Genomic DNA, 27,482 nt, shown 5'->3' on the forward strand with positions numbered 1-27,482 from the left:
ATTTAAGCTATTGCGTCTATTTGTTTTCAGATCCTGATCGTGCTCATGTGCCGCCTGGCCGGTTTAATGCACAACCACGTGGATGCGTACATGTTAATTCTGTCGATGCTCTTTCCCGACTCGCGTACGGCAGCAGCTTCGCAGATGTAGCCCCTCCTCTCGAAATTTTTTATGTACCATGGCTGCGCGGAGGCAGAACGGAGCAGGACACGGCCGCCGGGTGCCAGAGCCTGGTCCAGTGCTGCAATCTCCTCCTCTGCTTCTGTTCCTGTCGGGTCGAACCAGTCCATGTGATCCATGATCACAGCTACCGTCAGGGACTCCTTAGTCAGTCTAGCGAAGACGTCGTTCAAGTAGTCTGTGTGAAGACGGATGTTATCCAACGCTGAGCCTTTGGCCGAGAATTTTATGTATGCAGACCCAGTGAGGTAGTCTGGACAGTTCTGTTCTGAGTATCTGCCCATGAGAGCCAGGTAGTAGAAATAGTTGTCGCTGGAGATGAGCGAGCGGGAAACCACAGGGTCCAGCGTATCGATCACGTATTTTACCACAGACGGGCCCATCATGGCAGCCTGGTTTGCCGGAACGCCAAGCGCTTTCCAAAGAAAAACCGGATTTCCAATCAGCAGCTTCGAGACGATTGGGTTGAACAGCGTCGGCTTGATATTCTCGTCCCAGATGCGTTTTTGCTCCTCGATAGTTTTTGCCGCACACAGATCATCCACGTCGGAGGTTACGCCACAGATCTTGAACACGTAGCGGGCCATTCGCAGAGCCCATTTCGAGAACCCCGTGTCGTACAGGCCGCGGCCGTTCACGCAGAACGTCTTCTCGCCGTTGGCGTACCAGTACTGGAACGCATTCGAAGACATATGGGGTGCCATTTTGGTGACTAGCAGCTCACGGAAGCCCTCGATCTTACCCAGCCCAAACATCTTCCAAATTTCCTCCCTTTTCAAAGACTTGAAAGCTGCCAGCTTCAGCTCCATCAAATGGCCCTGACATGGGTTAAGATCAACTCCATGGATACGCCGAGGCGGGTCAGGCAGAGAAGCATACGCCAGAATATTGTCGCCTGCCGAAGTGATCGCTAGAACAGTGTCTTTGGACGAGAGCTTGAGGATCCTGGCATCTTCTCTTGGGTCCTCCCATGTGAACGCGTAAATGTACTGGTCGTTGAATTGCTTATACTCTGGTCGTAGTTCATCGAAGTAGACCCGATAGGCGTCTTTCTGGTAATAGATGGACGGATAAGGTAGATTTTTGGCCTGCGAGTCAAGAGCCGCCTCGTGGCCCTTACTTCTGGCAATCTCCACCGACTCATCTTGGGGAGCCAGGTATGGGGACTCGGTGGCTAGCGCATTGATCCTGTGCAGCAGGGCTGGCGAGCAGTCTTTATCGCAGCCAAGCCAGATGTAATATGGGATATTTCCCAGTTTCTTGTTGTACAGGTTGAGCGACTTGAGTGTTCCAAATTTGTACTCAAGATAATCTCTTCTCGCCGGGTCCAAAAACACCCGGTCGGCCTCAAACCACGTACGCCAAAACGTGCGGAATATCCACGGGTTGTGTCTGTTCGTCATTCCTCCAAGGGTGTTGACTCTGGCTAGCGAGGTGGCAATCGTTTGGACTCCAAAATCCACACAACAAACAACTCCGTTCTTGTGCAGCATGGAAACAACATGGTCCACGGCACAATGGAAAGTTGGGATCATTGACAAAGAGTAGGAGAAGGTGATCAAGTCAGCAGGCAGGTTGGCAACAGAGAAGTTGCACGCGTCGGCATGGACACAGTGGACGTTTTTCCAGCCCTTGGCATCGAATCGCTGTTGTGCAACTTCAAGCAAGGAAGGCGACAGGTCAACCACGTAGATTGCTTTGAAGTGTTTTCTTAACGGCAGAACGGAGTCCATGTGCTCCACGTTGTAGCCTGTGCCACCACCTACGTCGATCCACACGAGATCTGAGGTTTTTGAAAGGTGGCTAGCTGCCAGCTTCAGGGAGGTCTCTCTGCCTTGCAGAAGCGTTGACCTGGTCAGGTCGTAGATCTTAGCCTGGGCCTGGTAGAACGACTCGAGCGCCTGCTGTTGGGCACCTGTGCTCTTGGCGGTTTTCGACGATGGGGTGAACGGTTTGACAAAGCAGAGATAGCAAAACTGAATCACAACTCTGAACTTCTTGCTGGAGATGCAGAGCAGTGCACTCGCAAGAGCTGCACCAAGAAAAGCATAAGTAGCGTAGAGGACCATATCCTCGGTCTTGAAAAAATCTATCATTGGCGGGTGAAAAAAGATAACGGTCTTCTTATAAGTGCACCCCTGCCATATCCAACAAACGGCACGGGGAGATCTATCAACAGCATGTGAAAACTGCGCGGTTCGGTGGATAGAGGTGATTGGGAGCAGATATCTTTGCTGACGTAAGAAATAGGAATTGGGGAGGAACGTGGGTCAGATCTCTAATTGATTGTTGGGTCGCAGCTGACCAAATCGGGGAAGTTGTTATGTTTCACAGAACGTTTAAAGCCCCACCTCCCAAAGCACGTAGAACCAGTCTAAGGCACTGCTCACAAGCCTGCGCAGAGGTTTACCTAAAACCAAGAGGAGTGTGCCCGGTGTCGGTTTCAGGAGTGGATTGGGTGTCAGGTGTCTGCCATTTGCTGACTCTAAGTCGACGTCGGAATACATTCTCCGACTCCATATGTCGTCGCAAGCTCCTGAGAAGACCACACGAAACTTGCCCAAGCCAAAAGCTGCGTATCTTCCTACCAGCAAGGACTCTCCGCTATATGCCAACAGAGAGCTGTACAATGCGATTGCCGCCACTCACGAGGCTGGCAAGCGCGAGCTTATTGAAAAAGTGACTGTCCCTGTTCGCTCGGGCCGTGCTTGGAAAGTTCCCAAGGGACACATCTGCCGGATCGTCGCCTTGGAGGGCCCGCAGGTGGGTGACCTCAACATATGGAATGCAAATAATCCAAGAGAGAGACTGTGGGCCTCTCGTACCAGACAGTTGCAATCTGCGCACGTTTCAGTGTACGACCGTCTGTGGTCCAATCTGCCATACTTGAGACCGCTTTGCACCATCACGGGCGACTCAATTGCGTATGGTCAGGATGAGTGGGGTGGAAGATGCCACGATCTGCTTGGAACCCGCTGCGACCCATACGTCGATAAGCTATTATCGGGGGAAGATAATGACTTCCACTGCCATTCCAATCTAACGCGTGCGGTTCTGCCGTACGGATTGACAGAATTTGACGTCCACGACGTGCTGAATGTGTTCCAGCTCACCGGGCTAAATGAGCACGACCAGTATTTCATGGAGACCTGTCCTGCGAAGAAAGGTGACTACTTTGAATTTTTCGCAGAGACTGATCTGCTCTGTGCTCTGTCGACCTGTCCCGGCGGCGATCTGTCGCAATGGGACTGGGGTGAGTCTGAGGACGGCGCGGGTGTGGACATGACTGAGTGCTGTAGACCGCTCGGTGTTGAGGTTTATAAAATTACTGATGATTCAGTTTTACAAAACTGGACCGAGCCGCAGCCTGTGAAATACAACGGTCTGCACGGTCTAAAAATGCCTTGAATAAATTATAATTTTCTATGTCTCGTCCAATCTCGTATCTAGAAGACCTGTATCGTCTACGTAACGCGGCTGGCTGCTACTCGTGCTGTCAGGTCGCGGGTCTGTACTCAGTGGACCTCTCGCGGGAGCTGTTGTGGAGGGCGCTGCGCAAACTCGTGCTGCAATATTCACAGCTGTCGCTACAAGTGTTCGCGAACGAGGGCCATCACGAGATCAGGCCGTTAGACTGCTACACATTGGACGAGGTTCTCGAGGTCCGCGACGATTGTGGCATGCTGGAACTCATTTCTGACATCAACAAACGCTATTTTAGTCTCAACGTTCAGTCTCCGTTGTGGAGGCTGATTCTCGTGGGCAAAAACCGGCTAGTGTTTTACTATGAACACCTGCTGTTCGACGGAACTTCGGGCAAAAACTTTCACATACTGCTGCGGGACGCGCTGGCCGAGGCACTGGCCGAAAAGGATGCCGTCGACGCTGCTGCGCCGCTATTTGACCATTCACGCGATGTTCTTCCGGCGACCAACCCTGACCAGATGGCTTTCGTAGATTACCGACCGTCTGTGGCTTTTGCTGCGCGCGTGGTGTTTCACGAGTTTGCGCCCAGGTGGCTCAAAAGTCTGCTGCAGCCGTTTTCGAAGTTCCCCTTGATTATGGATCTGTTTGAACGAAGAGACCTGGCCCGCCAGCCGGGCGTGGCAAACGACGTGTTCGAGCTCGTGCAACTGTCTCGAGAACAGGTTACTCACCTCGTTGCCCTGGCTCGCGATCACGGCGTAAAACTCACCGCATTGCTCGCCATGATGATGCATGTGTCATTGCTGCCAACCGTGGGGAATAAGTACACAGACACCTCAATCCCTGTGAATTTACGGCGATATATGTTTGCAAAGCCAGGCCCGCCCGAGCTAGGCCTGTTCATGGCTGAGGTCAATGTAAAGCTGTTGCCGGCAGCAGAGTACGGCGTGGTGGCAGACGAATGTAATTGGTCGCTCGCCGCGGCGGTGCAAGATCAGCTCAACCAGGGTCTTTCTTCCAGCATGAAGCCGATCGGACTGCTCAAGCACATTAGTCCTCGTGATTACCTGGAGTCCAAGCTGAAATCACCGCGCACTACCACGATGGAAATCTCCAACCTTGGCACTGTAGCCAGCACCTCGCCCGTCAAGCTGTTGCGTCTTACCTTTGCACAGCCTTTGGGGCTGACCGGCCCCTATTTCGGTGTCAATGTTATCGGCGCAGATACTGGAGTCGACATTGTGCTTGTCACGTCGTCAGAAATGGCGCCCGAGCTGGCACAAGCGAAAGCTGCCTTTCTGCGCCTGCTGGATAAAATGCTCTAACTTTATATAATAATTTGGCTGTGTTCAATTTATTCTACCCCACTATGTTTAGATCGCGTCCCAGAATACTCTTCGCGGCCGTCAGCCCCAGGCGACCGATTTCCTCCTGGAACGTCGGGGCCAACATCAGGCATTTCCGCCAAGCGATGAAGAACTCGGGCTCGCCGTCGTTCGCTGTGCGCCTGCTATATTTGGGCGGAATCGCAGCAGGCCTCAACCTGGCCTTTAATTCCATGCTTTTTGTGCTCACCAATTTATACATGAACGAGCTAGAAACCATCTCGTGGGACTTCGGCTTTAAGGCTAACACCGAGTTCAAAAATGGCCTTGCGAACGAGATGATTATCAACGATCCAAAAAAGGCCAACCAGCACTACACCAATGCTCTGAAGCTCGTCAGCAAGACCAATGGGCTAGGAGAAGGCGAGTTGCTTGGGTATAAGCAGCTCGATAAATATTTACAACAAAAAGACATATCGTACATCACGAGCTACAGTGATCTTCTTCTTCGCTATGCCTTGACGCTGGGCTCCAAGAGCCAGGACCGGGCGGTAGAATGCATACAGTATGCGCTCAAAATACAGGACAGATATGGGGAAAAAGCACAGACAGAGGTTGGTGCATACTCGCTCCGAAATCTGGGTCTTCGCTATCTAGCAGACGTCGAGAAAGAGAACAAGCGGGTGGATGCGGCCGTAAATTTGCTCAAGGAGGCGATTCAAGTGATGCAGAAGCACGAATTCTCTTATTTGCCCGAGCCCGACGAGGTTCCGCCAACAGAAACTTGCTCAACGCAACTAGTTTCCTCAATTATCGAGCTGTGTGTTCTGTATGCTTCGACGCGTGTGCCGGCCTACATGAACAGATCATTCAAGCTGCTGCTGTCGCTCCTGACTAATCTCGAAAATGAGTCAGGTGTGCTAGCAAAGAGTGCGCAGCCCGATGCCAAAAACATTAACGCAGACAAGATCCCACTTGTCAAGCTCCAAATCAGCGAGATACTATGGTATAAAGGGCAGCACGGACCTGCACTCGAGTTTGCCAAAGAGTCAGCATGCCAGGCAGATTTGTACTCACGGGACAATGCAAATAGCGCGAAGATTGCCAAAACCGGCTACCAAAATCTTGCTACCATGTACTCTGAGCGAGGAGACAACGAAGCCGCCGAGCTGTGCATGCTGAAGGCAGATCGCATTGAGATTCCTGTCTCGGCGTTCGATTCACCTTCGCGAACCGTCAGAAACACTGTATTGCGGCATTATCTGGGGCCTTGGAGCGTTGCATTTTTCGCTTAACTAATTTGCTCAGGCTGTGCTTCTATTTTTTTTTTTGGGTAAAACGAGCAAATTACGTCCAGAGTATATAAAATGCATCTCTACGCCCTTTCTTCTGCCTAATGGTCGCCAGAGATTTGGAGGTGTACGATGGCGTGCACTGCATTGCCGATATAGGCACAGAGCACTACTCGATGCTTAAGAAGATGTCCCAGGCAGCTACTCCCTGGGCAGATATGGCAGAATATGGCAAGTACGTCACGTACTTGCTCGCCGGACTGGTTTTTGCAGGCACAGTTAAACATTATGTCTTCTCCAACTATGATGTGGACCGTATGAGAGGGGGGCCTGCACGGATTATGGAAAAAATGACTGCTTACAGCCGGTTTATTGTCTATCGTCGGTTACCTTCAAAGATCTGCCACCTTTTCGGTCTGCCGTCCTCTGTGGGCAGTCTTTTGCTGATTGGGCTTGTCACCCTCTACAGCTTGCTTTGGTGCTTTGTTCCACATCCTTACTATCGTGCCTGTTTGGGCTTTGGGTCCCCGCCGCTTGGGGTTCGTGCTGGCTTCATGTCGCTGGCCTTCGTCCCATTTATATTTATAATGTCGGGGAAAACCAGCATAATCGGCTTCCTAACGGGTATTTCCCACGAAAAGCTGAACAGTTATCATCAAACAGCATCCATATTGTGCTTGTTCTTTGGATGGGTCCACACCATTCCTTTCTACCTACAAAACGCTAAGGAAGGTGGGACAGCCAGATTGCACGAAAAAATGTACTCGACCCCGGTCTATGTGTCAGGAGTCCCCCCAATCATCTTTTTGACACTGCTATGGATAGGCTCGCTCCAGATCGTGCGGCGGTTCTGGTACGAAGCTTTTGTGTCGTTGCACTGGGTGCTCGCGATTGGCTTCTACATCAGCTTGTTCTACCACGTTTATGGCCTTCTGAACTCCGACAAGTACATGGTGGCTACTATTGTCATTTGGGGCGCTCAGCTGTTGTACAGATGGTTTGTCAAGGGTTATTTGAGACCGACCAGATTCATGAGAAGTGCTACTGCCAGCGCTCGCAGAATCGGTACGCCCGACGAAAAATGCATGGAGGTTCTTGTTGACACCCCTATCAAGTTTATTCCTGGCCAGCACATTTTCCTGAGAACGCTGGATAGGAAAGTTGCGGAAATGCATCCGTTCTCGGCAATTCCTTCACCCAACGGCATCAAACTGATTATCCGCGCGTACGACGGGTTTACAAAACACCTATACCAGTCTTTAGAATCGCCACGTGACTTCAATGTGCTGGTGGATGGTCCTTATGGAGGTGTTGCGCGAGACGTGCGCAGCTTCTCGAATCTCTATATACTGTGCTCCGGATCCGGTATCACATCGAGTCTGCCGTTTATCATGGCCTATGCGAAGTTGATCTGCATGCCGGCTGTACCGTTACAAACAATCCGACTGGACTGGACCGTGAGACATGCAGCCGACGTGTGCTGGATAGAACAGGAGCTGAATTACATCAAAGAGGAGTATGCGGCCTTGATGAAGAATGGGGCTCTTGAGATTCACATCTACTGCTGTTCTGGTGAGAGTGAGAAAATGACCATGTCCATTTTTGAGTACCATAGCTACAAGCCTGTGGTGGCTGACATTATGAAGTCTTTTCAGCTTGGTAGCACAAACTGTATTATCTGTTCTGGTTCGAAGAGTTTGAAAGACCAAGTTGGAAATGCAGCTGCCAGATTGCAGTCTCGAGTGGGCGACGTGCGCGAGGTATACCTCCACACCGAGGAATTTAGCTTCTGATTCGTTGAGAATAGACTCTCCTATACATATTCTATAGCTGATATCTAATACATCAGGCAAATGTCAGTTTAATCCTTCGATTGGCCAGCATGAGCAGCAGAATCGATAAAACTTTCTATTTAGAATGATAGAACGAGGACCAACAAGGACAGCAGGGATTTCGTCCTTCCTCCCCTACCCAGTTGTAAACTCTTTATCCCAACCAGGAGTGTGAAGAAACTTAATACAACTCTGCGGTTCCCCTGTAAGATTGTGAATACGGTCGCCAACGGATGATCATGTGACTGAAAGATTGGAGCTCAAATAAACCTTAGATTAAGATTTTTCGACTAGATCCATATGTTGTCGATAGGTAGGCTTTGAAGGCCTGTGTTAATATTGCTCCTCACAAGGTTTCAGTCTACACTGGAGCGTCAGTATTTCGCAAACACTTACCTGCAAAATGATGGTCTAATGACTTTCTCACGTGACCAAGTTTCTTTACTTTAGGTAAGCTCCGGCATTTTTCGATATTCGGCTGATTGGAATACGCAAAAATCAATGTCTGCGTTGTATGAGCAGCAGATCGCGATGAAGAACAGGCGGCGCGTGCTCGACCTGGAGATAGACACCTACTTGAAGCTCAAGAGCAGGCTACTTGGGTATCTTGCTACTGCACGCGAGAACAGACTGGTTTCTGTGGATTCAGAGGAGCTGAGTAAAGCACAAGCCGAGCTAGATCTGGCACGGTTCAGGACGAATCTGAACCTGATGGTGGATTCACTCAAGTACAAAAATGCAAGTAAGGACGCCGAAGCGATGGAGACGTCCATCAACGCCAAGCTGCTTGCTTACATCGACAGAGAAGTGGAGGAAAGCAAGCAGCTCACGAAGAAAATTGAAAACGCCAAGGAGCTACTGAAAAACCGTCGCAAAATCAACTCCGTCGTCCAGCAGTATCTACGTCGCTCGCGCACAATCACATTGACCAGAGAAGAGATAGAGACGCTTTTTGGCGACGAGATCGACGCAGCGTCGATCGTCAAAAATGGTCGCGAGGTCAGGAATAACGTGTACGAGTTCCAGCTCAGCAGCGCCTCGTTCCAACATAGTTTCCAGCAGCTGACGGCCCAGATAGATGCCAAGGTTGCCGAGTGCGACAATTTCAGGATGCAGATCGAGGAGAGCAAGCGCAAATGGGAAGCTCTTGCTACGAAACTCTCCGAGATCCTCACACAGATACATCATATAGAGATATAACCTTAACTATGTACATCTATTCAGCCTCAAGCGACTCCAGCTTGTCCTCCACAAAGCCCTGGACCACCTGGACCTCTTTGGAAGCTGGAATCACAATGTTGTTCTCTCTATACTCGTCGATCTTGGCACATGCCTCGGCCACACCTTCTGCGCTCGCGCTCTCTTCAAACAGAGTGTACAGTTCTGCCACGTCTCTGAGGGGCGCCAGGTCTGTGCGACCGATCTGCTCGGCAAACCTGTCGAACTTGAGCTGGCCGATGTACTTAACACCTTCGACAAATCTAAGATCGACCTTGAAATCTGCGTCCAGAAGCTCCGGAATGCCAAAAATTGCCTGTTGCAGTCTCTCCAGCTTGTCGTACCAATCGTCTGTCTCAACAGTTTCCGCCGTAAGGTACTTTTCCCTGAACTCCTGCAAATATTGGTCTCCGTTGACTTTGAATTCTTTCTGGGCGTTTTTGAGCGCATGGTCGCGCTCCGTCAGCACCTGCTTGATTCTCCACATGGACTTGTGAATTTCGTCATCCAGCCTTCGGTAATCCTCACCAACTGGGTTGTCTCCCTGTTGGCGGAAGATATAGATTTCTCTCTCCAATTTATTGCGCTCTTTTAGGCAGACATGCCACAAACCATGCAAATCTTCCCACGACTTCCGTCTGAGCTCCTGCACTGACCAAGCTCTGCCGGTGAAGGCGACTTCTGACTGGTCTCTGACGAACTTCTTGTTGTGGAAGAACTGCCACAGTGGATGGTCCTCCTTCACAACGATGTTGTTGATGGTAGGCAGAATAGGCGGTCTCAGCTTGACAGTAGGCGGAATCCGCTTTCTCGCTGCTACTAGCGCAGTCGTGTGGAAATGGCGGGACATGGAGAAAGATTAATGTTCGATGATTTCTTCAAATAATTTTTCAGTTCGTTGTGGCGAAGTCTAGTGGCTGATGCAATTTTAGTAAACCATGTTCAGACCATTTTGTCAGTGTGTCCAGGCCACGCGGCAGCTGGCGACAAAAATACCCCGAGCGAACAAGCTGCCGCCACGGCCAAAGCTCAGTGAGGACGAGATTGCTGAGAAATTCATTAAAGGCGGCTCCGGCAAGGGCGGCCAGAAGATCAACAAGACGAACTCAAAAGTGCAGCTAACACACATCCCCACAGGGCTCGTGGTCACATCTCAGGCCACACGATCACGCGAGCAGAACCGCAAGATTGCACGCGAGCTGCTTGCGGCCAAAATTGACGAAATGCGCAACGGTGAGAATAGCAGGGCAGCTATAGTAGCTCTGCGCAAGAAGATGGTGAAAGAACGGGCCAAAAGGAAGACCAAGGCGAAATATAAACAGTTAGGCTCCAAATCTGACCCCGACATCGAATGGGACGCGGTCGTTGACTTACATGAGGACGAACGGAAAGTATAACTCATAAACTCAATTACATAGTAACAAAAAATCACTGTTTTATCTTGCGCATATTCTCGAGCTGCGTTCTGTAGTCATGTTCTCCGTGGTACAGCTCCAGCAGCGAGTTGAGGTGACCATCGTTTTTTCCCAGCCACTCCAATGCCTTGTTGGACCAGACACCGGGTTTTTGAACGAGCAACTCTTTGCCCTCAGTTTCGAGATAGTTCTTGATACAGTCAAGAACAAGATTGCGTCTCGAGTTGCATCTGTGGAACAGGAAGATGATATAGTACTCCTTGATGCCAAGGCTTGCCAATTGAGAAAATAGAGTTTTCGTTGTGACTGTGACCTGCGGATCAAGAGTCTTCTCGAGCTGCTCCAAAAACGATTCTTTCCGTGGGAGCACGTCCGCAAGATCGATCGGTGGGCCCTCATTTTTTAACGACAACGCAAAACGTGGATCCGAGAAGTACGTTGTAGGTTCATCGACAAACTCCAAAGGCTGCTGCATGCCCTCGATCGCAGGGTCGATATTCGCGGAGCTGCTCTGCGGGTCGCGTTTCGTTCTCTTTGCCGGAGGTCCATCCTGCTCCTCTTGCCTAAAATTCTTGAACGCAGTGACGAGATCCTGGTTGGCCTGCTGTGCTGCCATTGCGATCGACTGCTCGATCTGCTCCTGCGGCGTAGGACGCAAGAACTGATTTTCTGGCCGGGGAGCAGGCACGAACTCCGGCTCCACAAGGTCTGATGCCTCCATTGTCTCTAGGTTGGCATCCAAAAACTCGTTTCCTTCGGGAATATTGGGGAAATATAGTTTTGGACCAGACGCTCTCTTCAGATGTTTTCTGGCATTCAGCCAGTCCTTATTCGCGGAATTTGCCGGCTGGGGCTCCTTGTCCTGTCTAATCTGCATGATGCAGTACTTGAGATAGTTGGCAATACCAAAAAGACTCAGAAAGTTCTTGTATCTCTGTCTCCAGGACTCGGAGGTATGTCTAGGGTGAGAACTGGCATAGTTGTCGAAGAATCCAGTAGGAAAATTAATAATCTCAAAGCCTTTTTCGTCTGTCGTCGGTCTCAGCTTCATGTAGATGGTCCTGCACATCTCGAAATCCTCCCACGCAGAAAAGTTGGTGGTTTTCTTCTTGATATCGTAGTCCCGAATGTAATTACCGTTGGCGTCTCTCAGCAGCTCCTTGTTGGGCCCAGCCTTGTAGACATACTCAATGTCGTACTTCAGAGTACGTATCCGCTCTCTCAACGATGCAGCACTGCGGTTCCTTTCCTTGAAAAAATCTAGCTCGGCGATATCCTTATAAATTTGATGGCCCTTGTATCCCATCCAGGGCCGTTTTCTGATTTCCTCAAACAACACATTATCCTCCTCCTGAGTGAAATATCTCATTGTTGCAGGACCACTGATATTGGTAAGTGGGCTAGGCGCGGACGGCTCCGCCGGGTTGTGGATCTCGTAATCGGACAAATTCTGGATACCCTGAGTAATCGATTTTTGCACAAATTCGTACCTATAAACATGGAATCGCTTAAGATCTTCACTCATGAGAAATTCTTCAGACGATAATATCACGGTGTCCTTGCTGACTCCAGCAACCACATGGCCGCCGTTGTTTTCGATAAGATTGATTAGCTGCTGGTTTCTGTCAAGTGGCGGGTAGAGATAAAACTTCATTGGCTTCCCAGTAGCATCAATAAACACGTCGGATTGTGCTGGTCCTCCACCGGGGTACTGGGCGATCTGTTGGTGCAGCATGCTATCCATGGTGCTGCGAGTGTGATTATCGGTGATCAGGTTTGTGTGAGGAGGGTGTTGGTGTTAAGTGTATTTTTGTAAACAATCAGATTTTTGTTTTACTGTTTCTTATTACTATTTTTTTTCCCAAATGATCTGGTTATGAGCCTGTGACAGCCAAAGCTCGATGGCTCTGCAACATCAGGAGTCGGGCTCAGCTCGGCCACTCTTGCGCTAGCCTCATTCAAAACGTATTCTATCTGGTCTAGCGGCAAAGGCGGTGCTGAAGTTTTTTCTCCGATAATCACCACCATAAGCCCAGCATGAGCTTTACCATTTGCTTATCTTATCTCGAAAAATCCATATTTTTCGCATGTCACGAGAGTCTGGCTCGATTAGGAGTTTGCCTCGCAAGCAAAGGGATCTGGATTCTTTCCCCATCCTCGAAGAGGACGAGGCGGGCAGCGATGACCATGGTCTACCGATAATGCCTGTCTTCAGCGTCGACGAGGAAAAAGGCATCCCGAAGGAAGCCCGGAGTGTGGACAATAAAAAACGCATCGAGCAAGAGATCGAGGGAGACTTCGACAGTGAATTCTATCGAGACTCTGCAGACCTGGCGTCGATGCAACACAAGCCACTGCTGGCGCAGCAGGTTGATTTGGGCGATCCAGACTCAAGCGTCGACGAGTCTACTGACGAGAGCGAACACAATCTCGAGGAAGCACCTGAAGTTGAGCCTGCCAAGCCGTGGAAAGTGCGCAGTTGGATCCGCAGATTTACCACTCATGCTTCACAGGCGCCTAAGCTAGGACAGGACTCCTCAGAGGGCACAGAGATGGACAGTCTTGACCCGTTGCATGGTATGATGAAGTCGAAGCTTTTCCACTTTGGCGCTCCAAAAGAGCGTCCTGTGGACGAGGAAATGGGCCATTATGACGAGGCAAAGGGGATAGTTGAGACACACGTCCCTCTGGAGAACGCACGTTCTGTTTCGTCCGAGATGTCGCTCGACCGCGGGGCCTTGAGAGACACCGATTCCAACGAATATTTTATAGTCCCTCTGGCAGACGACTACGACGAGATGGTGCCGCATGAGCCAGCAGAGCGACAACGGTACAAAAAGGGCATATTTTCGAATCTCATGCGGCTGTACAATTCAAGCTTGTCTAATGTCGTCTCTGCGCAAGACAGCGACAGAGATGAGACTTCTGGCGCAAAAAAATGGAAACGGCTTTCGCTGCTAAACCGATCCTCTTCCAGTTCCCTCAACGAAGTGCTGAGTTCAGACGACAAGAAACGGCGCTACAAACGCGAAGTTTCAGGCACTTCTCTCGCCAATATTTTTGGTAGCAGGGAAAGCAGCATTCACGCAGAGAAAGTTGACCTGCCGCAATTCGAGCACAAGGACAAGAAGCTCAAGGACATTCTCAAGCTTAAGAAGAAGCGCAAGCGTGAGACGGCGGCGCGCATTACCGTGCACATCGCAGATGTGCTGCAACGCCAAAAGTTCATTCTGACGCTGTGCAAGGCATTCATGATGTACGGCGCGCCCAACCACCGCCTGGAGGAGTATCTATCTGCCGCATCACGTGTCCTGGAGATTGACAGCTCGTTTATCTACCTCCCTGGCGTGATGATCGTTTCATTCGGTGATCCGTCCACGCGAACGTCCGAGGTGAAGCTTGTGCGCGTTTCGCAGGGTCTCAATTTGGGCAAACTAGACGAGGCACACGAGCTGTACAAGAGCGTAGTGCACGACCGGATCGGCGTTGAGGAGGCGTCTGCGCGGCTCGAGGAGCTGCTGCAGCGGCCAAATTACTTCAACACCTGGTGGAGCATTTTACTGTACGGGATTTCGAGCTGCTCGGTGATCAGCTGGGCTTTTGGCGGCTCGTGGCTCGACATTCCGCCCACTTTCGTTCTTGGCTGTCTGCTTGGCTTCTTGCAACTCGTCGTCGCACCAAAATCGTCTATCTACTCGTCCGTGTTTGAGGTCAGCAGCACCGTGTGTCTGAGTTTTATTGGCCGTGCGATTGGCACCATTGGCGGCGGCAAGTACTTCTGCTTTGCAGCGGTCGTCCAGGGCGGCATGTGCCTGATTCTTCCCGGCTACATCATCCTCAGCGGAGCGTTAGAGATCCAGAGCAGGTCCCTCGTAGCAGGCTCCGTGCGCATGTTCTACGCCATCATATACTCGCTTTTCCTCGGGTTCGGCCTCACTCTCGGGTCGGCACTGTACGGTTGGATGGACCACCGCGCAACAACAAACACCACGTGCACTTCCAACATATCGCCGTGGTGGAACTTTGTGTTTGTACCGGTCTTCAGTCTCGCGCTGTCGATGGCGTCGCAGGCTCAATGGCACCAGCTGTCAATCATGACTATTATTGCGTGCGGTGGCTACGTGGTGTCATATTTTTCGTCTCGGCATTTCAGCATCACAGAGTTCAACTCAGCTCTCGGCTCCTTCACCATCGGTCTGCTGAGCAATCTGTACTCTCGCACAGGCAAGTCGTTCCGCCGTATCGGATACTGCAATTCTGCTTTCACCTCGATGCTAACGGGCATTTTTGTCCAGGTCCCCGGGGGAGTGGCCTCGCGCAACGTTTTGGCAGCAGGAATTTCGCAGCTTAGCAACCAGACCAGCGCGAGCAGCGGGACGCTCACTTCTGCAGCATCTGGTATCAGAAGCAGCACCCTAAGCTTTGGCATCTCAATGATTGAGATTGCGATTGGAATCAGTGTCGGACTGTTTTTCAGCACAATGCTGGTGTATCCTTTCGGTAAGAAAAATACCGGTATTTTTAGTTTATAGAGCAGACTGCTAGCATTTATTTATTGAGCCCTAAACTCCTCCGGCCTCCCTAAACCATCTGATCACCCTGTCGAAGCCAACTATCACCAGCCCGTCATTGTCGCCCTCGCCCGGAACCAGACCTCTAGGAGTGAACGAAAGAGCACAGCACGTCGCATGATCCAACTGATTCGTGTGGCTAAGCGCCTCGTCGTCAACGTCCGACTTACTCACCACCAGATTGGCCTCTTTGGTCCGCGTGCTTGTGCTCCAGACCCGAATCGTGTCGTCCAAACCCCCACTGGCCAGCAGCGTCCCATCTTCGTTGAACGAAACTGACATGCACCAGCTGTTGTGCGCAAAACCCCCGATTCCGACATTGGACGAGTGCGACGCATTGGTCAGCGTGCCAATGACCTCGCCGTATTTCACGTCATACAAAAATATCGTCCCATACGCGCCCGAGTCGCGCGCCACCGCCATAAGCGTACCCCCGGGGGAAAATCGCACACATCGCACCGTCGACAGTGAGCTCGAAGACGTCGCCTTTTTGAGGCCGTAGGATTGAAACTCATACAATGGTTTGAGATACTCCAGGTCGTAGATGTACACGTTGCCGTTTTGGTGGCCAACGGCCATTCTCTTAAATGTAGGGTCCAGATCAACACTAGTTGCAAACGATTTTTCTGTTGAGGACGTTGTGGCCGAGTACGTCAATGTTTCACCATGCAAATTGTATATCTGTGTTTCCCCCGAGGCCATCGTGATTGCTAGGACATCGTGGTCCTCTTCGTGGTCCTTCATGAATTTTAGTGCCCAGAAAGAGCTTTTTTCGTTCTTGAGCTCTGCAGGCAGATCGTCAACGGCGGTGAGCCGGTTGCTCATTTTGTACAGGTAGAACTTTCCAGAGAACGACACTGTGCCAATCAACAAGGAATCGCTCGTTTCAAGCAGAGAAACGTGGTGTAGCCCAAACTTGTCGACAAACACCTCTGTCTCCAGTCGCCGGTCGGAAGAGGAATGGGACCACAGTTTTAGCGATCCGTCGGCCGAGCAGGTAACGGTGAACATTTTGGAAACGCATACGTCCAGAATGTCGGACTTGTGCGCGTCTCCCACGATGGCAGTGGATATATATTGTTTTCCCATAGGAAAAGATGTTAGCTAGTTGAATTATTATTTATTTGACACACCTCTACACTAAAGATAACAAAAAATAATCAAGTATATGTTCATTTGATATGGTGGAGGTCAGAATACCCAGCACCACGGTGCTTAACGACTACCATCTCTACAACATTGAAATACAATTTGGGCCTGGTGTCCATGTGCACAAGCTGAGCAAGCGTTTCAGCGATTTTGTCGAGTTCAAGAAGGAATTGGAGGACTCGTTGCATGCGACTATTCCTTATAGCTTGCCTTCTAAATTCACCGCATTGTACCAGAGCCGCGCAACTACTATAGAGCAGCGGCGAGTTGGGTTGGCAGAGTTTTTAAACGGGTTGCTCAACGATGAGCAGCTTAGGAGGCATAAGCTCGTAGGCGAGTTCCTTTATCTGCCGGAAAACACATTCAATCAGGAAAAGGAAGAAGTGAGTTTATCGCAAATCGAGTGGCTGGAGGTATCAAAGGAGGTGAAAGCTCTGCTCCACAGTGTGCGGACGAAGATTTTCGCAAAACAGGCCAACGTTTTTGAGTGTAAGCGCATTCTGGACGCCTGTGAGGCTAAAATCGACCAGCTGAATAAAAATGTGCACAATGATGAGCTCGGAGCAGGAGAGGTGAGGCGGCGCAAAGCAATTGTAGACCAACAGCGTCATGAGTGCAACGAATTGCGTGCACTGTCGAGGGGCGTGACCGCTGCTGTCGAGAAACCTACCTTTAAAAGAAGTCTCGGGAAAGCCAAGGAAACAGAGGCCACAAAGCCATTGGACAATGAACAACTGTACCGGCAACAGCAGCTACTGATGAGTAAACAAGATTCAGATCTGGACGAGCTACGCAGCATACTTAATAGGCAAAAGCAGATTGGATTGACTATCAACGAGGAACTCAGTGTACAAAATGAATTACTTCAGGGCTTGGACAACCAAGTCGACAGTTCGCAGCAAAAGATGAACTCTGCGAAAAAGAGGATTGGACGGATTCTCTAGCATGGTCCTCTGAAGGAGTTGTGTTTGGACTCTGGCGGTGTGTCCTTTAATTCGATAAGCTTCTCGTTGCCGTCATTGGCAATAGAGAGAAGCATATTGTACACCATGTTGTTGTCTGTTTCTTCTGCTCCAGTTTTCAGCTTCTCGACGTTCTTTCTGACCAGTGTGACTGATTTCATTAGCACCTCCATAACCTCCACAATGTCGTGCATCAGTTTGTCCAGCAGCTGGGACGTCAAGTTGTACTTGGCCACGATTCTGAGTATCTCGTTGTTCTTGCCGTCGTCCTGTGTGGACGTCTTCGGAAGACCATAGTTTGGAATGATCCATTTGCGGTTTCTCATCAGAGTAGACACCAAAGATTGCGGAATTTCTGGGTACTCATCGGTAAACTCCTCTGAAAGCTGGAATGAAACAACAGGCAGTGCAGGGTTATAGTACTGGTGGTCCGATAAAAAGGCATGGTGACTGACGGGGCTTGGAGCCTCCTGAGGCGCGCCGCGTGCCGTGTGGCCCTTAGGCAGGTGCAGGTTTGAGACACAAACAAAGATTCCAGTTTCTTCCAGAAATCTCGACAAAATACGTGCGTTTGTTAGGCAGTTGTCGAAAATCTCATAGTACCCCTTTTGGCCCAAATGAAGGAAGTTAAAGTACTGATGGATAACCTGGTAGCCTGGTCTGGAGAAGTTGATAGTGAAGGACTCTTCCAACCCTCCAAGATACTGTAGCTGGAACTTGAGCTCTTCTGGTAGCCAATCCTTGTTACGGAAAACGACCCAGCCGAGTCCCGCGGTAGCGAGACCAAACTTGTGGCCCGACGTATTAATCGACACCACGCGCGGGATTCTGAAGTCCCACATAAGGTCTGGATACACGAACGAGGCAAGGAATCCGGCAGACGCGGCGTCCACATGTATGGGGACGAAGTGGCCAGTCTCGTCCTCGTATTCCTGCAGGATGTCGTTGATTTTCTCGACACTCTCAAAGCCTCCCGTGTAAGTGGATCCCAGAATAACAAAAATACCGATCGTGTTCTCGTCCAAGTTCCGTCTGACTAGCCCGTAGTCGAGCAAGAAGTCTGTGTTGGACACGGGAATTATGCGTGCTTCGACGTCGAAGTATCTGGCGAATTTCTCGAGAGCCACCTGGCAACAGGACGCCATGAGAATGTTCGGATGGTGGTAGTCCTTTCCCGCTGCTTTGCGCTTGGCCTGCCAGTTTTTCTTCATCGCAAGGCCTCCCAGCATAATGGCCTCGGATGAGCCGGTGCAGGCAGTTCCGAGCGCGCCGTTTGTCAGATCGACGGGAGCGTTCCACATGTTTGCCAGAATTGAAACGCACCGTTGCTGCATCTCCAGCAGCATTGGGTACTCGTCGTTATCGGCAAGGTTTTTTGTGAGATTTTCGATGATCAGCTGTTCAGCCTCTCTTTCCATGTGGGTGTTGACAAACGAGGCCAGATTGAGTGTCGTGGTGCCGTCCAGGGTCAATTCGTCGTGAAGAATTTCGTATACTTGTCTGGGCTCCATTCCGTTCTCCTGGATCCTATACTTCTCGGCAATACCCCGGAACTTGGACACGATCTTGCTGGCAGGCTCTTCCTCGACACGGGCATTGTGGAATTGCTTCTTGGCGCTGATATACTTGTTGACAAGCTTATTGGTCGGGGACTCTGTCCCCAGGATCTTTCCTTCCAGCTCGTCGGAGTCGATGTGGGAGGAGAGTGTCATAAGGAAGGAAAGTTAAATTGCTTGACTGGAATATATGCTTGCTCAAGGCAGTGCAAAAAGAGAATACATTTGAATAGCCGCACTCTTGGCAAGTAAAAACCTCTTAACGAAATCAATCTAGATCTATATATTCAAGTAAGCTTTGATGGCCTCCTCGGTCTTCGCGACCATGGCCCGGTACTTCTGCTGTGTCTCAATCTGGTCCAGGAAGATCTTGTACTTGGTGTTCAGAAGCTTTCGGTCTGGATCCGTTACACTGGAGGGATAGATGATGCGGCCCACACCAGAGAGCTCGGTCATGATCTTCCACAGCCTATCGCCAGGACCCGCGCCAGACTTCTTTGAGATGAAGTTTTTCGTGGCGGTGGCCTGTGCACGGCTTTTGGAGCCGAACGACAGCTGTGCGTCCTCATCGTCGTCCGACGCGTCGATATTGGCTCCCAGCTGCTTCGACTCGTCCTCAATTGGAGTCATAGTAGGGAAGGGATATGCGGACTGCGCATTTCCGGCCGCCAGAGCGCTGATCGACGTCATGGAAGCCGTGGCCGATGGAGCCGTGTACGGAGAAGGAGGCTGGCCGGGCTGGCTCTGCTGATTATCGGCGTTGGACACCGCAGAGTTTCTTCTGGACTTGGCATTTGGCTCCTTGCGATTCTTAAGCGCGTCTTCTGCTGCTACAGCACCCAGCATGGCAGAACCAAACACAACAGACGCATCGATGTATCTAGGAATCACAATAGGCAGTCCAGTGCAATCTGCCAACAATCTCATCAAGAGTCCGTTACGACACTGGCCACCGCTCATAAAAATGGCTTTGATGTCGTAGCCGGCAATCTCCATCTTCTCGATAATATGTCTGGTTTGCTGGCCGATGAACTCACATGCAGCAAGGTACTCAATAGCCAACGAGTCCAGCGAAGTGTCCATACTCTGGCCGATGATCGAGGCTCTCATCTGTGGGTCCGCGATTGGCGATCTGTTTCCGTGGAAGTCACCGTAAAAAAACAGATTTTTGGCCAGCGCCACCACAGATCTCTCCTTGGTGGATTTTTTCAGCTGCTCAAGTCTAGAGTTTAGATAGTCAAATCTCGACGTACCAGAAGCCTCAGAAGCTACGCCAAGCTCCATGTAAGCCGGATGAGTGGACAGTACGTGTGCAAGCAGCGCGCCCGTGCACGATTGGCCACCCTCTGCGAGCCAGAACCCTTTGGCCATCACGTCTCTGTATGGGCCCCAAACACCATCCACAAAGATCGGCTTGTCGTCAAGACAGATGTGGCAGGTCGACGTTCCTGCAACAGCAGCAAGTCTTCCCTTGGCCTTGGCCATTCCCTTGTTGCTCTTATCCTGCTCCACAAGATCCGGAATCGGCGTCTCTGTCTGTGCGGCAACTGTTCCAATCCACCCAGCATAAGCGTCGATCACACCAGAACCGACGTAGCAGTCTGTCGTCAGTCCCAATTGCTCGGCAGACCTCTCGGTAAGGCTTCCAACGGTTTCTCCTGCAGATAAAAACTTGCCGTTCACGCCGTTCACTCCACCAAGTCGTCTGAAATTGTCCTCCACCAGCTCAGGCAGATCGATCTTATTCAAAAATTCTGAAGACCAGCCGTTTCTGTTCGTGATTCCCTCTGGAATGTATCCCTGCTTGCACACAGTGCTGCAGAACGACCTGGTCTCAGAGCCGGTGGCCTTGTGGGTGAGGAAATCGGCAAGATCGTAGAATTTACATTGTTTAAACAGTGACTCGCCGTTTGAATCCTTCGGCATGTGGTTCTTCAGCCACTTCATCTTTGGCAACTCCATCTCAATAGACATTTTGCCACCCACGTACTTGAGACACTCATCGTGCGTGGCATTGATCTCGTTTACCTCGACCTCCGCTCTATGATCCATCCACAGAATAATATTTTCCAAGTGGTCTGCAAAGTCAGGACCCACAGCCATTGGCTCGTCGGTTTTCTCGTTGATGGCCACCAGAGAACAGGTGGCGTCAAAACCAATACCCAGCACGTCGGCCGGATCAACATGGGACTGTGAGATTGCCGTCTTCACACAGTAACAGATTGCATCCCAGATCTCTGTGGACGACTGAGTGATGAAGTTGGCCTTGAGCTCATTTCTCGTGATTGGCCGCTCGGAAAGACCGAGAATGGCTCCGGTCTGGTCAACAACGGCAGCTCTTGCTGACCCTGTGCCAACGTCAACACCCACATAGTAGATCGGGTCACCCTGTTTGTCGGCTACCTGCAAGTTTCGCAACGACAAGTGGAAGGGATTAGTAAATGACTTTGCAGAGTGAATGTGTGTCGCCATAAGAAATACACTATAAATGATAGGACCACAAATTAGTTGTGCTGGGAATAAATATATATATAAATCCTTGCTTTCGGTGGCCAGTACACCCACCCCACAATATGGCAGTACTGTAAATTTCTGGAATGGAACTCCGTATGCGCACGACGTAGATTTATTATACACTAAAATAAAAAGTTACTATACAGATCACTCTTGTTGGGCGGAGGCAGACGACGACGTCGACGAGGCGTTCGAGTTCTTGTTCAGGTACTTGTCGCACACGCCGACCACAAAGTCAAACTGCTCGTTCTCCTGGATCGTCTTGTTCAAGATCTGGATCGTAATCTTCTTGCTCTGGTCGTTAGTAGCCGTCTCGACAGACTTCTCCACCAGTGAGCACAAAAACAGCTCCAACGCCCGCCCCACAGCCACAGGAGTCGCCTGTGCCACTTTACCGATATCCTCGTCTGTCTGCATCAGCTTCTTGATCCGCGCGGCAGGGAAATGTGTCTTGATGTTGGCGTAACTGGCCGGTGCCTCGCTCTCTGTCATGATTACGTAAGGTCCCCTTTTGACCCCCATAAGCAGGGAATTTTGCAGTCTTTATATAATTTTTTCAGCGACAGACAAAAGCGCCTGCAACGTTTTTTTTCCTAGCCCTCTCCCTGCACAGCCTTGAAGTAATTCATGCTTTTTCAGATAAATCTGTCAGGGAACAGCACCGGGGCCACCAGCGTCCAGATGTACAGAAGGTAGCACACGACCGAGCTCGCCACCTTCATGCCAAAATTGAAGTACGTGCGGCCCACCGGGACGAAGCTCGTGGAGTCTGGCTCGTACCCCACGTTGATTGTAAGCAGCGCCGCGATGTATTGCGTAGCCAGGAAGAAAAGACAGTGGAACAGCGCGTAATTGTACTTTGTCAGTGTCTCTTCCTCGCCCAAGTCGGTCTCCGAGCCGTCAAAATACGATGGATCCTCGAGAGCAGACTCTGGCAAGGATCCCTCGTTCACTGCCTGTCGTATTGCCTGGAGTCTCATTTCTCTGCGGGATGGCTGCTGCGAGACCACTCCCAGAACGGTTTCTGCATTTGTCGAGTAATTGGAGTTTGCGCTATGGCTAAAGACTGAATTTGCTGCCGCCCGCGTCGTTGTGTAAGCCACGGCTCCGAACGTGAAAAATGCGCCCAGCACCACCGACAGGGTTCTTGTGCCCGAGTATCTGACCAGCGGGTTGCAGAGTTTGTCGTCCGGTTCGCTCAGACAGGCGCTGAATATCAGATACGTGCAGTAGATGCAGCACATGGACGACTGTGCGAGCCCTGCGTTCGGGTTGTATTCCTGCACCGTTGGCGAGACTGAGAGCGCAGTGGCGAGGAGCACGAAAACCAGGTTCAGCGAAATGGCCGTCGTATTAAGAGCACAGCCTGAGTGCGAGAAGTAGATGTACATCACAATAGTGAGAACAATCACTCCCAAATACATCCCTAGGGTGCCTCCGACGAGCAGAGATCTCCAGAAAGAGGGGCCCTCCATAAAGCTATTTTCGGTGTCTCCATCATCCAGATAAATTTCGCCCTCCTCTATGCGCTCCATACACGTTTCAGCCCACTCGTGTGCAAAGTCCACAAGCAAAATCAAGCTAATCATAATAAAACAGGTGCTGAAGAAGACTGAGCTGAAATTACCCCAGAACAGGAAAAACTTGTCTGGAATCCAGTATGTTATGAGCATGAAGACGGCAAGTGCAAAGAGTTTGACCATCCAGTAGCCGTTCTGTATCACAGAGCGCGGATTGGACGTCGATTTCACGCCAACTAGCAGGCCCGCAAGCACAAGGTGCATCAATCCGAGCGAAAAGCCCAGTCTCTGGACGTTGGTGAAACCCACGCAGTTGTGCTCTTTGCAATACTCGTTTCCGTACTTAAACAGTCCCCATGTCCACTTTTCCACCATTGAGGTCAGCGAGTGTGTTTGGCTCACCCAGGACAGGAGAGAGTTCAGCAAAAAGATGATGGCGTACGTCATTCTAGTGGCAACGGACGACTTGAACGTGCCGGCAAGCGGGTTCAGCTGCGAATTCATACAGCAGGAGCACAATGAGGCCCCGCAGCAGGAGGCCAGCCAACTGCCAGCCATGCTTACTGACGCAAGTGGCAGAGACACAACTGCGCCCATGGTACAACAAAAGAAATGTAATAAAAATGACTAAATAAGATTAGAGTGCACTGCCGCAATATCATGGAAGGGGCAGAGATGGTTTCAGTCAGACAAGGCTACAGCCATCTTGGCTGACAAGACTTTTTCCATGCTCTGGATTGACAGTATTTGCTGCTTTTAAGTCATTGCCACAGTTTTGCTACATGAGAGTCTATTTATGTTAATTCATCATTTAATTAATGTAATTTTTTAACTCTCAAATATTTGAGCGTTCATGTCTCCCGTTGTCATCCAAATTGGATCCCGCATTTTCAAGTTTGGACTCGCCGGCGAGTCCACGCCTTTCTCCGCATGGGAGACCCGTCAATTCGCCCATAGACGAGATATAGACCTGCTTCCCAATGAGTACTGTACAGAGGAAAGCAGAGCTATCTCAAAGCTGGAGTACCTGTTCCACCCCAATATTCTGGATTTCAAGCCCGGAAATGACTTACGCTCGTTTGAATACACAATGAATCTCCATATATTCGATATTCTCCATTACATGTTCAAACGACACCGAATCAACGCGGTCAATGCCGACGTGATCCTCGTGGCTAACAGCATGCTCAGCCGACAATATAGAGACATTCTGCGGTTCCAACTGTTAGAAAAATTGCATGCGAAAAGCACAGTTTTCCTAGAAGAGCCATTGATGGCCACGCTGGCCGCAGGGACGAGATCGGCGCTGGTGGTAGACCTGGGCTGGCATTTTGTGCTAATCGAGCCTGTGTACGATCTCCGGATATTAAAGACCCACTCCAAGTGGTCCAAAAGGGCAGCAAAATGGTTGAGTCTGAACAATGTTGCCGTGGACTTACTATTGGACGCCAACGACGACATTTACGAAATTGACGAGAAAACACCATCGCAGCTGCTGACCGAGCTGTACCACGAGCTCCCAATCGACCTGCGCAAAACGCTCTACGAAAACATCATTTTTGAAGGCGGGCTGGCCCAAAACGAGCAGCTGATTCAAACCATTTTGCAGGATTTGAAGGCCCAAAACATCGATGCCTCGTCGGCGGTCTCGTTGGGCGCATGGGCAGGCGCCAGCATATACACAGACACTGTGCTCTCAAAGGACGGCAATTGGAACTCGATGGGCAGAATAAAGCGAGATAATTATTTTACACTTTGACCTTATCATTCATCGCCACTCTTTGCGACAAATGCATGCGGTTTCTTATTTCTCATGGAATCGGACTTAGCAATGAACGGGTTGATGTTGGCACTCAGAGGCATCATGCTGAAATTAAACTCCTCTTTGTCGTCGCTATCGTCTGTGAACTCGCCAGAAAGATCATAAAACCGCTCCCATGGATACCTTTCCAAGTACTCCTTGGCGCTCATGTCGCCCAGATGCCACACACGATGAAGAAAGCGACGAAATTGTTCTTTGAGAGGCACGCCAGCTGGCTCGACATCAAGGTTGTCCATTTCGTGGTTTAGAATAGTCATCAATAGCGACTCGTTGGTGGGACAGTTTGGGTTGTATTCCATGGTATTGTAGAAAGGACATGCATAGGAGACTGGCGACGGAGCAATGTTCTGCAACATCAAGGGTGTACTCTTTGGAGCTAGAGGCTCGCCGTGGGACTTGAAGGCCACTTTGGTATATCTAGTTGCCTGCGTAGAGTTTGAGGCCACAGACTTTGCGGACTCCTTCGACTCTTTTCCCAGTTCTCCTCCCTTTCTGTAATCGTCGTACACAAGGTTTGGGATATTTGGCGAAATCAGGTTTAGTTCCCAGTTTGGAACACCAGATGTAGCTTCTGTGACCGGCTGAATGCCGGACGGCACATAACTCGGCGAAGATTCGTCCATGTGTGACTCCAGCTCATCTTCTCCATCCTCTTCATTGTCGTCCTCATCTTCATCTTCCTTATCGTCGTCATAATCGTCGTCGCGCTCCTCGTCGTCCTCTTCGTCCTCGTTGTCCTCGTTGTCCTCGTCGTACTCCCCGGTATCGCCCTCACTATGGTCGGCTGGCCCCGTCTCAGGAGCCTCCGCAGCTCTTACAGACAGAGCGCTGCACTGAAACGAACCAGAAAGACCGGTCAGAACAGGATCGCCCCTTCTTGCAGGCAGCTCCTTCAACAACAGGCCGCTTTTCTGCTCGTCCTCGCTATCGCTAAAGTCGCCGTTGCTGTCACCCAGTACGTACGAAGATGTCTCGATCGTGTCCTCTCTGCTGTCAACCATGCGATTGGGGTCTCTCTGGGACATAATAAGCTGCGCAGCACTGTTGTTGTGGCGATACCGCTCTGATCTTGTTGACTTGAGCGTCTTGAACGCCTCGAACTTCTGCTCGTACACAGACAGCAGCGAGGCAGCTGCCATTGGTTTCCGGCGTGCCGTCAGATCTGTGTTCTCGTTCTCCATATCTTGAGATAAATAAAATACGCAACCCTTCAATCTATTTATTTATTAGCCGCCGTCAGCTCTGCTTTACTGTGTGGTTTTCGCCATAATGGCACCCACATAGCTCTGCAAATACTTGTTCTCGTTCTCCAATTCTTTGCACTGGCGCTGTTTTTTCTGGATCAGCTCCATCAGCAGCATGATCTCGTTTCTAATCTTGATGATTTCCGAGAGCTCCATGGACTAGAAATATAAAAGTGTACATTAAATTTTTCAGACATGATTTCAGACGACGAGAAGCGAAGACTGCGTGCTCTGAAAAAGGAGCAGAGGCGGCTCGAGCAGCAACATGGAGCAGAGAAAACAACGCAGCTCTTTATTCGTCGCCCCCTGATTGACCTCCCGCGCTCCGAGCCTGTGCAAGACACTTTCACCATCATGTCCTACAACCTTCTCGCCCAGGCCCTGATCCGACGCAGTCTTTTCCCCGACAACGGCGCAATACTCAAATGGAGTAAACGATCTGAGGCTCTGCTAGCAGAATTGGAATACTACGCTGCAGATATTATGTGTTTGCAAGAGATGGACTACATCCAGTACAACAGCTACTGGAGCCCCAAATTAGCCCAGTTGGGCTACGAAAACAAGTACTATCGATCGGGCACGAAAAACCACGGAGTGACAGTATTCTACAAGGCCTCTAAGTTTGCTCTTGTCGACTCATCGTTTATAGACTACGACAAGGTGGCTACCGACGGCATTGTTCCGCGCACTGCCACGCAGAACGTGGGGCTGCTGGTCGCTTTGCAGCCAAAAAACCGGCCCGACAGCGTCCTTGTGGTGGGGACCACGCATCTGTTTTGGCATCCGTACGGAACGTACGAAAGAACGCGCCAGACATATGTGGTTTTGCAGTCGATGCTGGAGTTTGAGAAACGGGTCAAGCTTTTGCACCCGAATTTCGCCAAAACGTACAAGTTCTTTGCCGGAGACTTCAACTCGCAGCCTTACGACTCACCGTATTTGTCGATCGTCCAGAAACCGATTGTCTACAACGCACGATGTCTGAACGTCATTTCGTGCTCGGCCTCGTACGACTACTCCAACCAGGACGGCAATGAGCACGAGACGCCTGTCCCAGAAGAATTTGAGCCCAATGAGGAGCAGCGTAAAATGGTCCACGACATGGAGAAACTGCACAACTCGCTCCCCGCTCGTGCCATTTCGCTGTATTCGCTCGGCTACCATCTGGTCGACCCTAAAAACGCCGGGCTGGACAATGACCGCAATGAGCCATTTTTCTCCAACTGGGCACACACCTGGCGTGGTCTGCTCGACTACATCTTCTTTGTGACCGAGTGGGATGGCTCAGACTGCACTGCGCCTGACAAACTCGAGGACTTTGAGGTCCAGCACGGCGTCATTTTAAAGGGCCTGCTGAAACTGCCACATCCCACGGAAATGGATAAGGGCCAGCCACGCGAGGGCGAGTACCCGAGCGACCACCTATGTATAATTGCCGAGGTCGCATTGCGCTAAC

General features: G+C 50.6%; 19 protein-coding genes across 19 annotated transcripts; 10 read left to right on the top strand and 9 right to left on the bottom strand.

The window, feature by feature from the left end:
- Positions 1-26: 26 nt before the first annotated feature.
- On the bottom strand, positions 27-2,276 carry KL911_000288 (uncharacterized protein; the record flags this gene model as incomplete). The annotated part of the gene is made up of 1 exon (XM_043197997.1): positions 27-2,276. The coding sequence occupies one exon, from the start codon at positions 2,274-2,276 to the stop codon at positions 27-29; it is 2,250 nt and encodes a 749-aa protein (XP_043056981.1).
- Positions 2,277-2,700: 424 nt separating this feature from the next.
- KL911_000289 (uncharacterized protein) lies at positions 2,701-3,588 on the top strand (the record flags this gene model as incomplete). The annotated part of the gene is made up of 1 exon (XM_043198008.1): positions 2,701-3,588. One exon carries the CDS (start codon positions 2,701-2,703, stop codon positions 3,586-3,588), a length of 888 nt encoding a protein of 295 aa, XP_043056982.1.
- A 17-nt stretch (positions 3,589-3,605) lies between these two features.
- KL911_000290 (uncharacterized protein) lies at positions 3,606-4,931 on the top strand (the record flags this gene model as incomplete). The annotated part of the gene is made up of 1 exon (XM_043198020.1): positions 3,606-4,931. One exon carries the CDS (start codon positions 3,606-3,608, stop codon positions 4,929-4,931), a length of 1,326 nt encoding a protein of 441 aa, XP_043056983.1.
- Positions 4,932-4,975: 44 nt separating this feature from the next.
- KL911_000291 (uncharacterized protein) lies at positions 4,976-6,226 on the top strand (the record flags this gene model as incomplete). The annotated part of the gene is made up of 1 exon (XM_043198031.1): positions 4,976-6,226. The coding sequence occupies one exon, from the start codon at positions 4,976-4,978 to the stop codon at positions 6,224-6,226; it is 1,251 nt and encodes a 416-aa protein (XP_043056984.1).
- Positions 6,227-6,327: 101 nt separating this feature from the next.
- Positions 6,328-8,016, top strand: KL911_000292 (uncharacterized protein; the record flags this gene model as incomplete). Its single annotated transcript, XM_043198042.1, has 1 exon — positions 6,328-8,016. The coding sequence occupies one exon, from the start codon at positions 6,328-6,330 to the stop codon at positions 8,014-8,016; it is 1,689 nt and encodes a 562-aa protein (XP_043056985.1).
- A 540-nt stretch (positions 8,017-8,556) lies between these two features.
- Positions 8,557-9,255, top strand: KL911_000293 (uncharacterized protein; the record flags this gene model as incomplete). The annotated part of the gene is made up of 1 exon (XM_043198053.1): positions 8,557-9,255. The coding sequence occupies one exon, from the start codon at positions 8,557-8,559 to the stop codon at positions 9,253-9,255; it is 699 nt and encodes a 232-aa protein (XP_043056986.1).
- A 16-nt stretch (positions 9,256-9,271) lies between these two features.
- On the bottom strand, positions 9,272-10,123 carry KL911_000294 (uncharacterized protein; the record flags this gene model as incomplete). Its single annotated transcript, XM_043198064.1, has 1 exon — positions 9,272-10,123. One exon carries the CDS (start codon positions 10,121-10,123, stop codon positions 9,272-9,274), a length of 852 nt encoding a protein of 283 aa, XP_043056987.1.
- Positions 10,124-10,211: 88 nt separating this feature from the next.
- Positions 10,212-10,670, top strand: KL911_000295 (uncharacterized protein; the record flags this gene model as incomplete). The annotated part of the gene is made up of 1 exon (XM_043198075.1): positions 10,212-10,670. The coding sequence occupies one exon, from the start codon at positions 10,212-10,214 to the stop codon at positions 10,668-10,670; it is 459 nt and encodes a 152-aa protein (XP_043056988.1).
- Positions 10,671-10,701: 31 nt separating this feature from the next.
- Positions 10,702-12,432, bottom strand: KL911_000296 (uncharacterized protein; the record flags this gene model as incomplete). The annotated part of the gene is made up of 1 exon (XM_043198086.1): positions 10,702-12,432. The coding sequence occupies one exon, from the start codon at positions 12,430-12,432 to the stop codon at positions 10,702-10,704; it is 1,731 nt and encodes a 576-aa protein (XP_043056989.1).
- A 343-nt stretch (positions 12,433-12,775) lies between these two features.
- KL911_000297 (uncharacterized protein) lies at positions 12,776-15,220 on the top strand (the record flags this gene model as incomplete). Its single annotated transcript, XM_043198097.1, has 1 exon — positions 12,776-15,220. The coding sequence occupies one exon, from the start codon at positions 12,776-12,778 to the stop codon at positions 15,218-15,220; it is 2,445 nt and encodes an 814-aa protein (XP_043056990.1).
- A 30-nt stretch (positions 15,221-15,250) lies between these two features.
- Positions 15,251-16,270, bottom strand: KL911_000298 (uncharacterized protein; the record flags this gene model as incomplete). Its single annotated transcript, XM_043198108.1, has 1 exon — positions 15,251-16,270. The coding sequence occupies one exon, from the start codon at positions 16,268-16,270 to the stop codon at positions 15,251-15,253; it is 1,020 nt and encodes a 339-aa protein (XP_043056991.1).
- Positions 16,271-16,440: 170 nt separating this feature from the next.
- KL911_000299 (uncharacterized protein) lies at positions 16,441-17,317 on the top strand (the record flags this gene model as incomplete). Its single annotated transcript, XM_043198119.1, has 2 exons — positions 16,441-17,170; positions 17,301-17,317. 2 exons carry the CDS (start codon positions 16,441-16,443, stop codon positions 17,315-17,317), a joined length of 747 nt encoding a protein of 248 aa, XP_043056992.1.
- A 31-nt stretch (positions 17,318-17,348) lies between these two features.
- KL911_000300 (uncharacterized protein) lies at positions 17,349-19,082 on the bottom strand (the record flags this gene model as incomplete). The annotated part of the gene is made up of 1 exon (XM_043198132.1): positions 17,349-19,082. The coding sequence occupies one exon, from the start codon at positions 19,080-19,082 to the stop codon at positions 17,349-17,351; it is 1,734 nt and encodes a 577-aa protein (XP_043056993.1).
- A 123-nt stretch (positions 19,083-19,205) lies between these two features.
- KL911_000301 (uncharacterized protein) lies at positions 19,206-21,398 on the bottom strand (the record flags this gene model as incomplete). Its single annotated transcript, XM_043198143.1, has 1 exon — positions 19,206-21,398. The coding sequence occupies one exon, from the start codon at positions 21,396-21,398 to the stop codon at positions 19,206-19,208; it is 2,193 nt and encodes a 730-aa protein (XP_043056994.1).
- Positions 21,399-21,587: 189 nt separating this feature from the next.
- KL911_000302 (uncharacterized protein) lies at positions 21,588-21,932 on the bottom strand (the record flags this gene model as incomplete). The annotated part of the gene is made up of 1 exon (XM_043198154.1): positions 21,588-21,932. The coding sequence occupies one exon, from the start codon at positions 21,930-21,932 to the stop codon at positions 21,588-21,590; it is 345 nt and encodes a 114-aa protein (XP_043056995.1).
- Positions 21,933-22,075: 143 nt separating this feature from the next.
- Positions 22,076-23,464, bottom strand: KL911_000303 (uncharacterized protein; the record flags this gene model as incomplete). Its single annotated transcript, XM_043198165.1, has 1 exon — positions 22,076-23,464. One exon carries the CDS (start codon positions 23,462-23,464, stop codon positions 22,076-22,078), a length of 1,389 nt encoding a protein of 462 aa, XP_043056996.1.
- Positions 23,465-23,813: 349 nt separating this feature from the next.
- On the top strand, positions 23,814-24,719 carry KL911_000304 (uncharacterized protein; the record flags this gene model as incomplete). Its single annotated transcript, XM_043198176.1, has 1 exon — positions 23,814-24,719. The coding sequence occupies one exon, from the start codon at positions 23,814-23,816 to the stop codon at positions 24,717-24,719; it is 906 nt and encodes a 301-aa protein (XP_043056997.1).
- Positions 24,720-24,724: 5 nt separating this feature from the next.
- On the bottom strand, positions 24,725-25,963 carry KL911_000305 (uncharacterized protein; the record flags this gene model as incomplete). The annotated part of the gene is made up of 1 exon (XM_043198187.1): positions 24,725-25,963. The coding sequence occupies one exon, from the start codon at positions 25,961-25,963 to the stop codon at positions 24,725-24,727; it is 1,239 nt and encodes a 412-aa protein (XP_043056998.1).
- Positions 25,964-26,221: 258 nt separating this feature from the next.
- KL911_000306 (uncharacterized protein) lies at positions 26,222-27,481 on the top strand (the record flags this gene model as incomplete). The annotated part of the gene is made up of 1 exon (XM_043198198.1): positions 26,222-27,481. One exon carries the CDS (start codon positions 26,222-26,224, stop codon positions 27,479-27,481), a length of 1,260 nt encoding a protein of 419 aa, XP_043056999.1.
- Between the last annotated feature and the right edge of the window lies 1 nt (position 27,482).

The sequence above is a fragment of the Ogataea haglerorum genome (genome assembly GCF_019207285.1).
Source record: "Ogataea haglerorum isolate 81-453-3 chromosome Unknown 81-453-3_NODE_1_length_915391_cov_96.871712, whole genome shotgun sequence".
NCBI lineage: Eukaryota > Fungi > Ascomycota > Pichiomycetes > Pichiales > Pichiaceae > Ogataea > Ogataea haglerorum.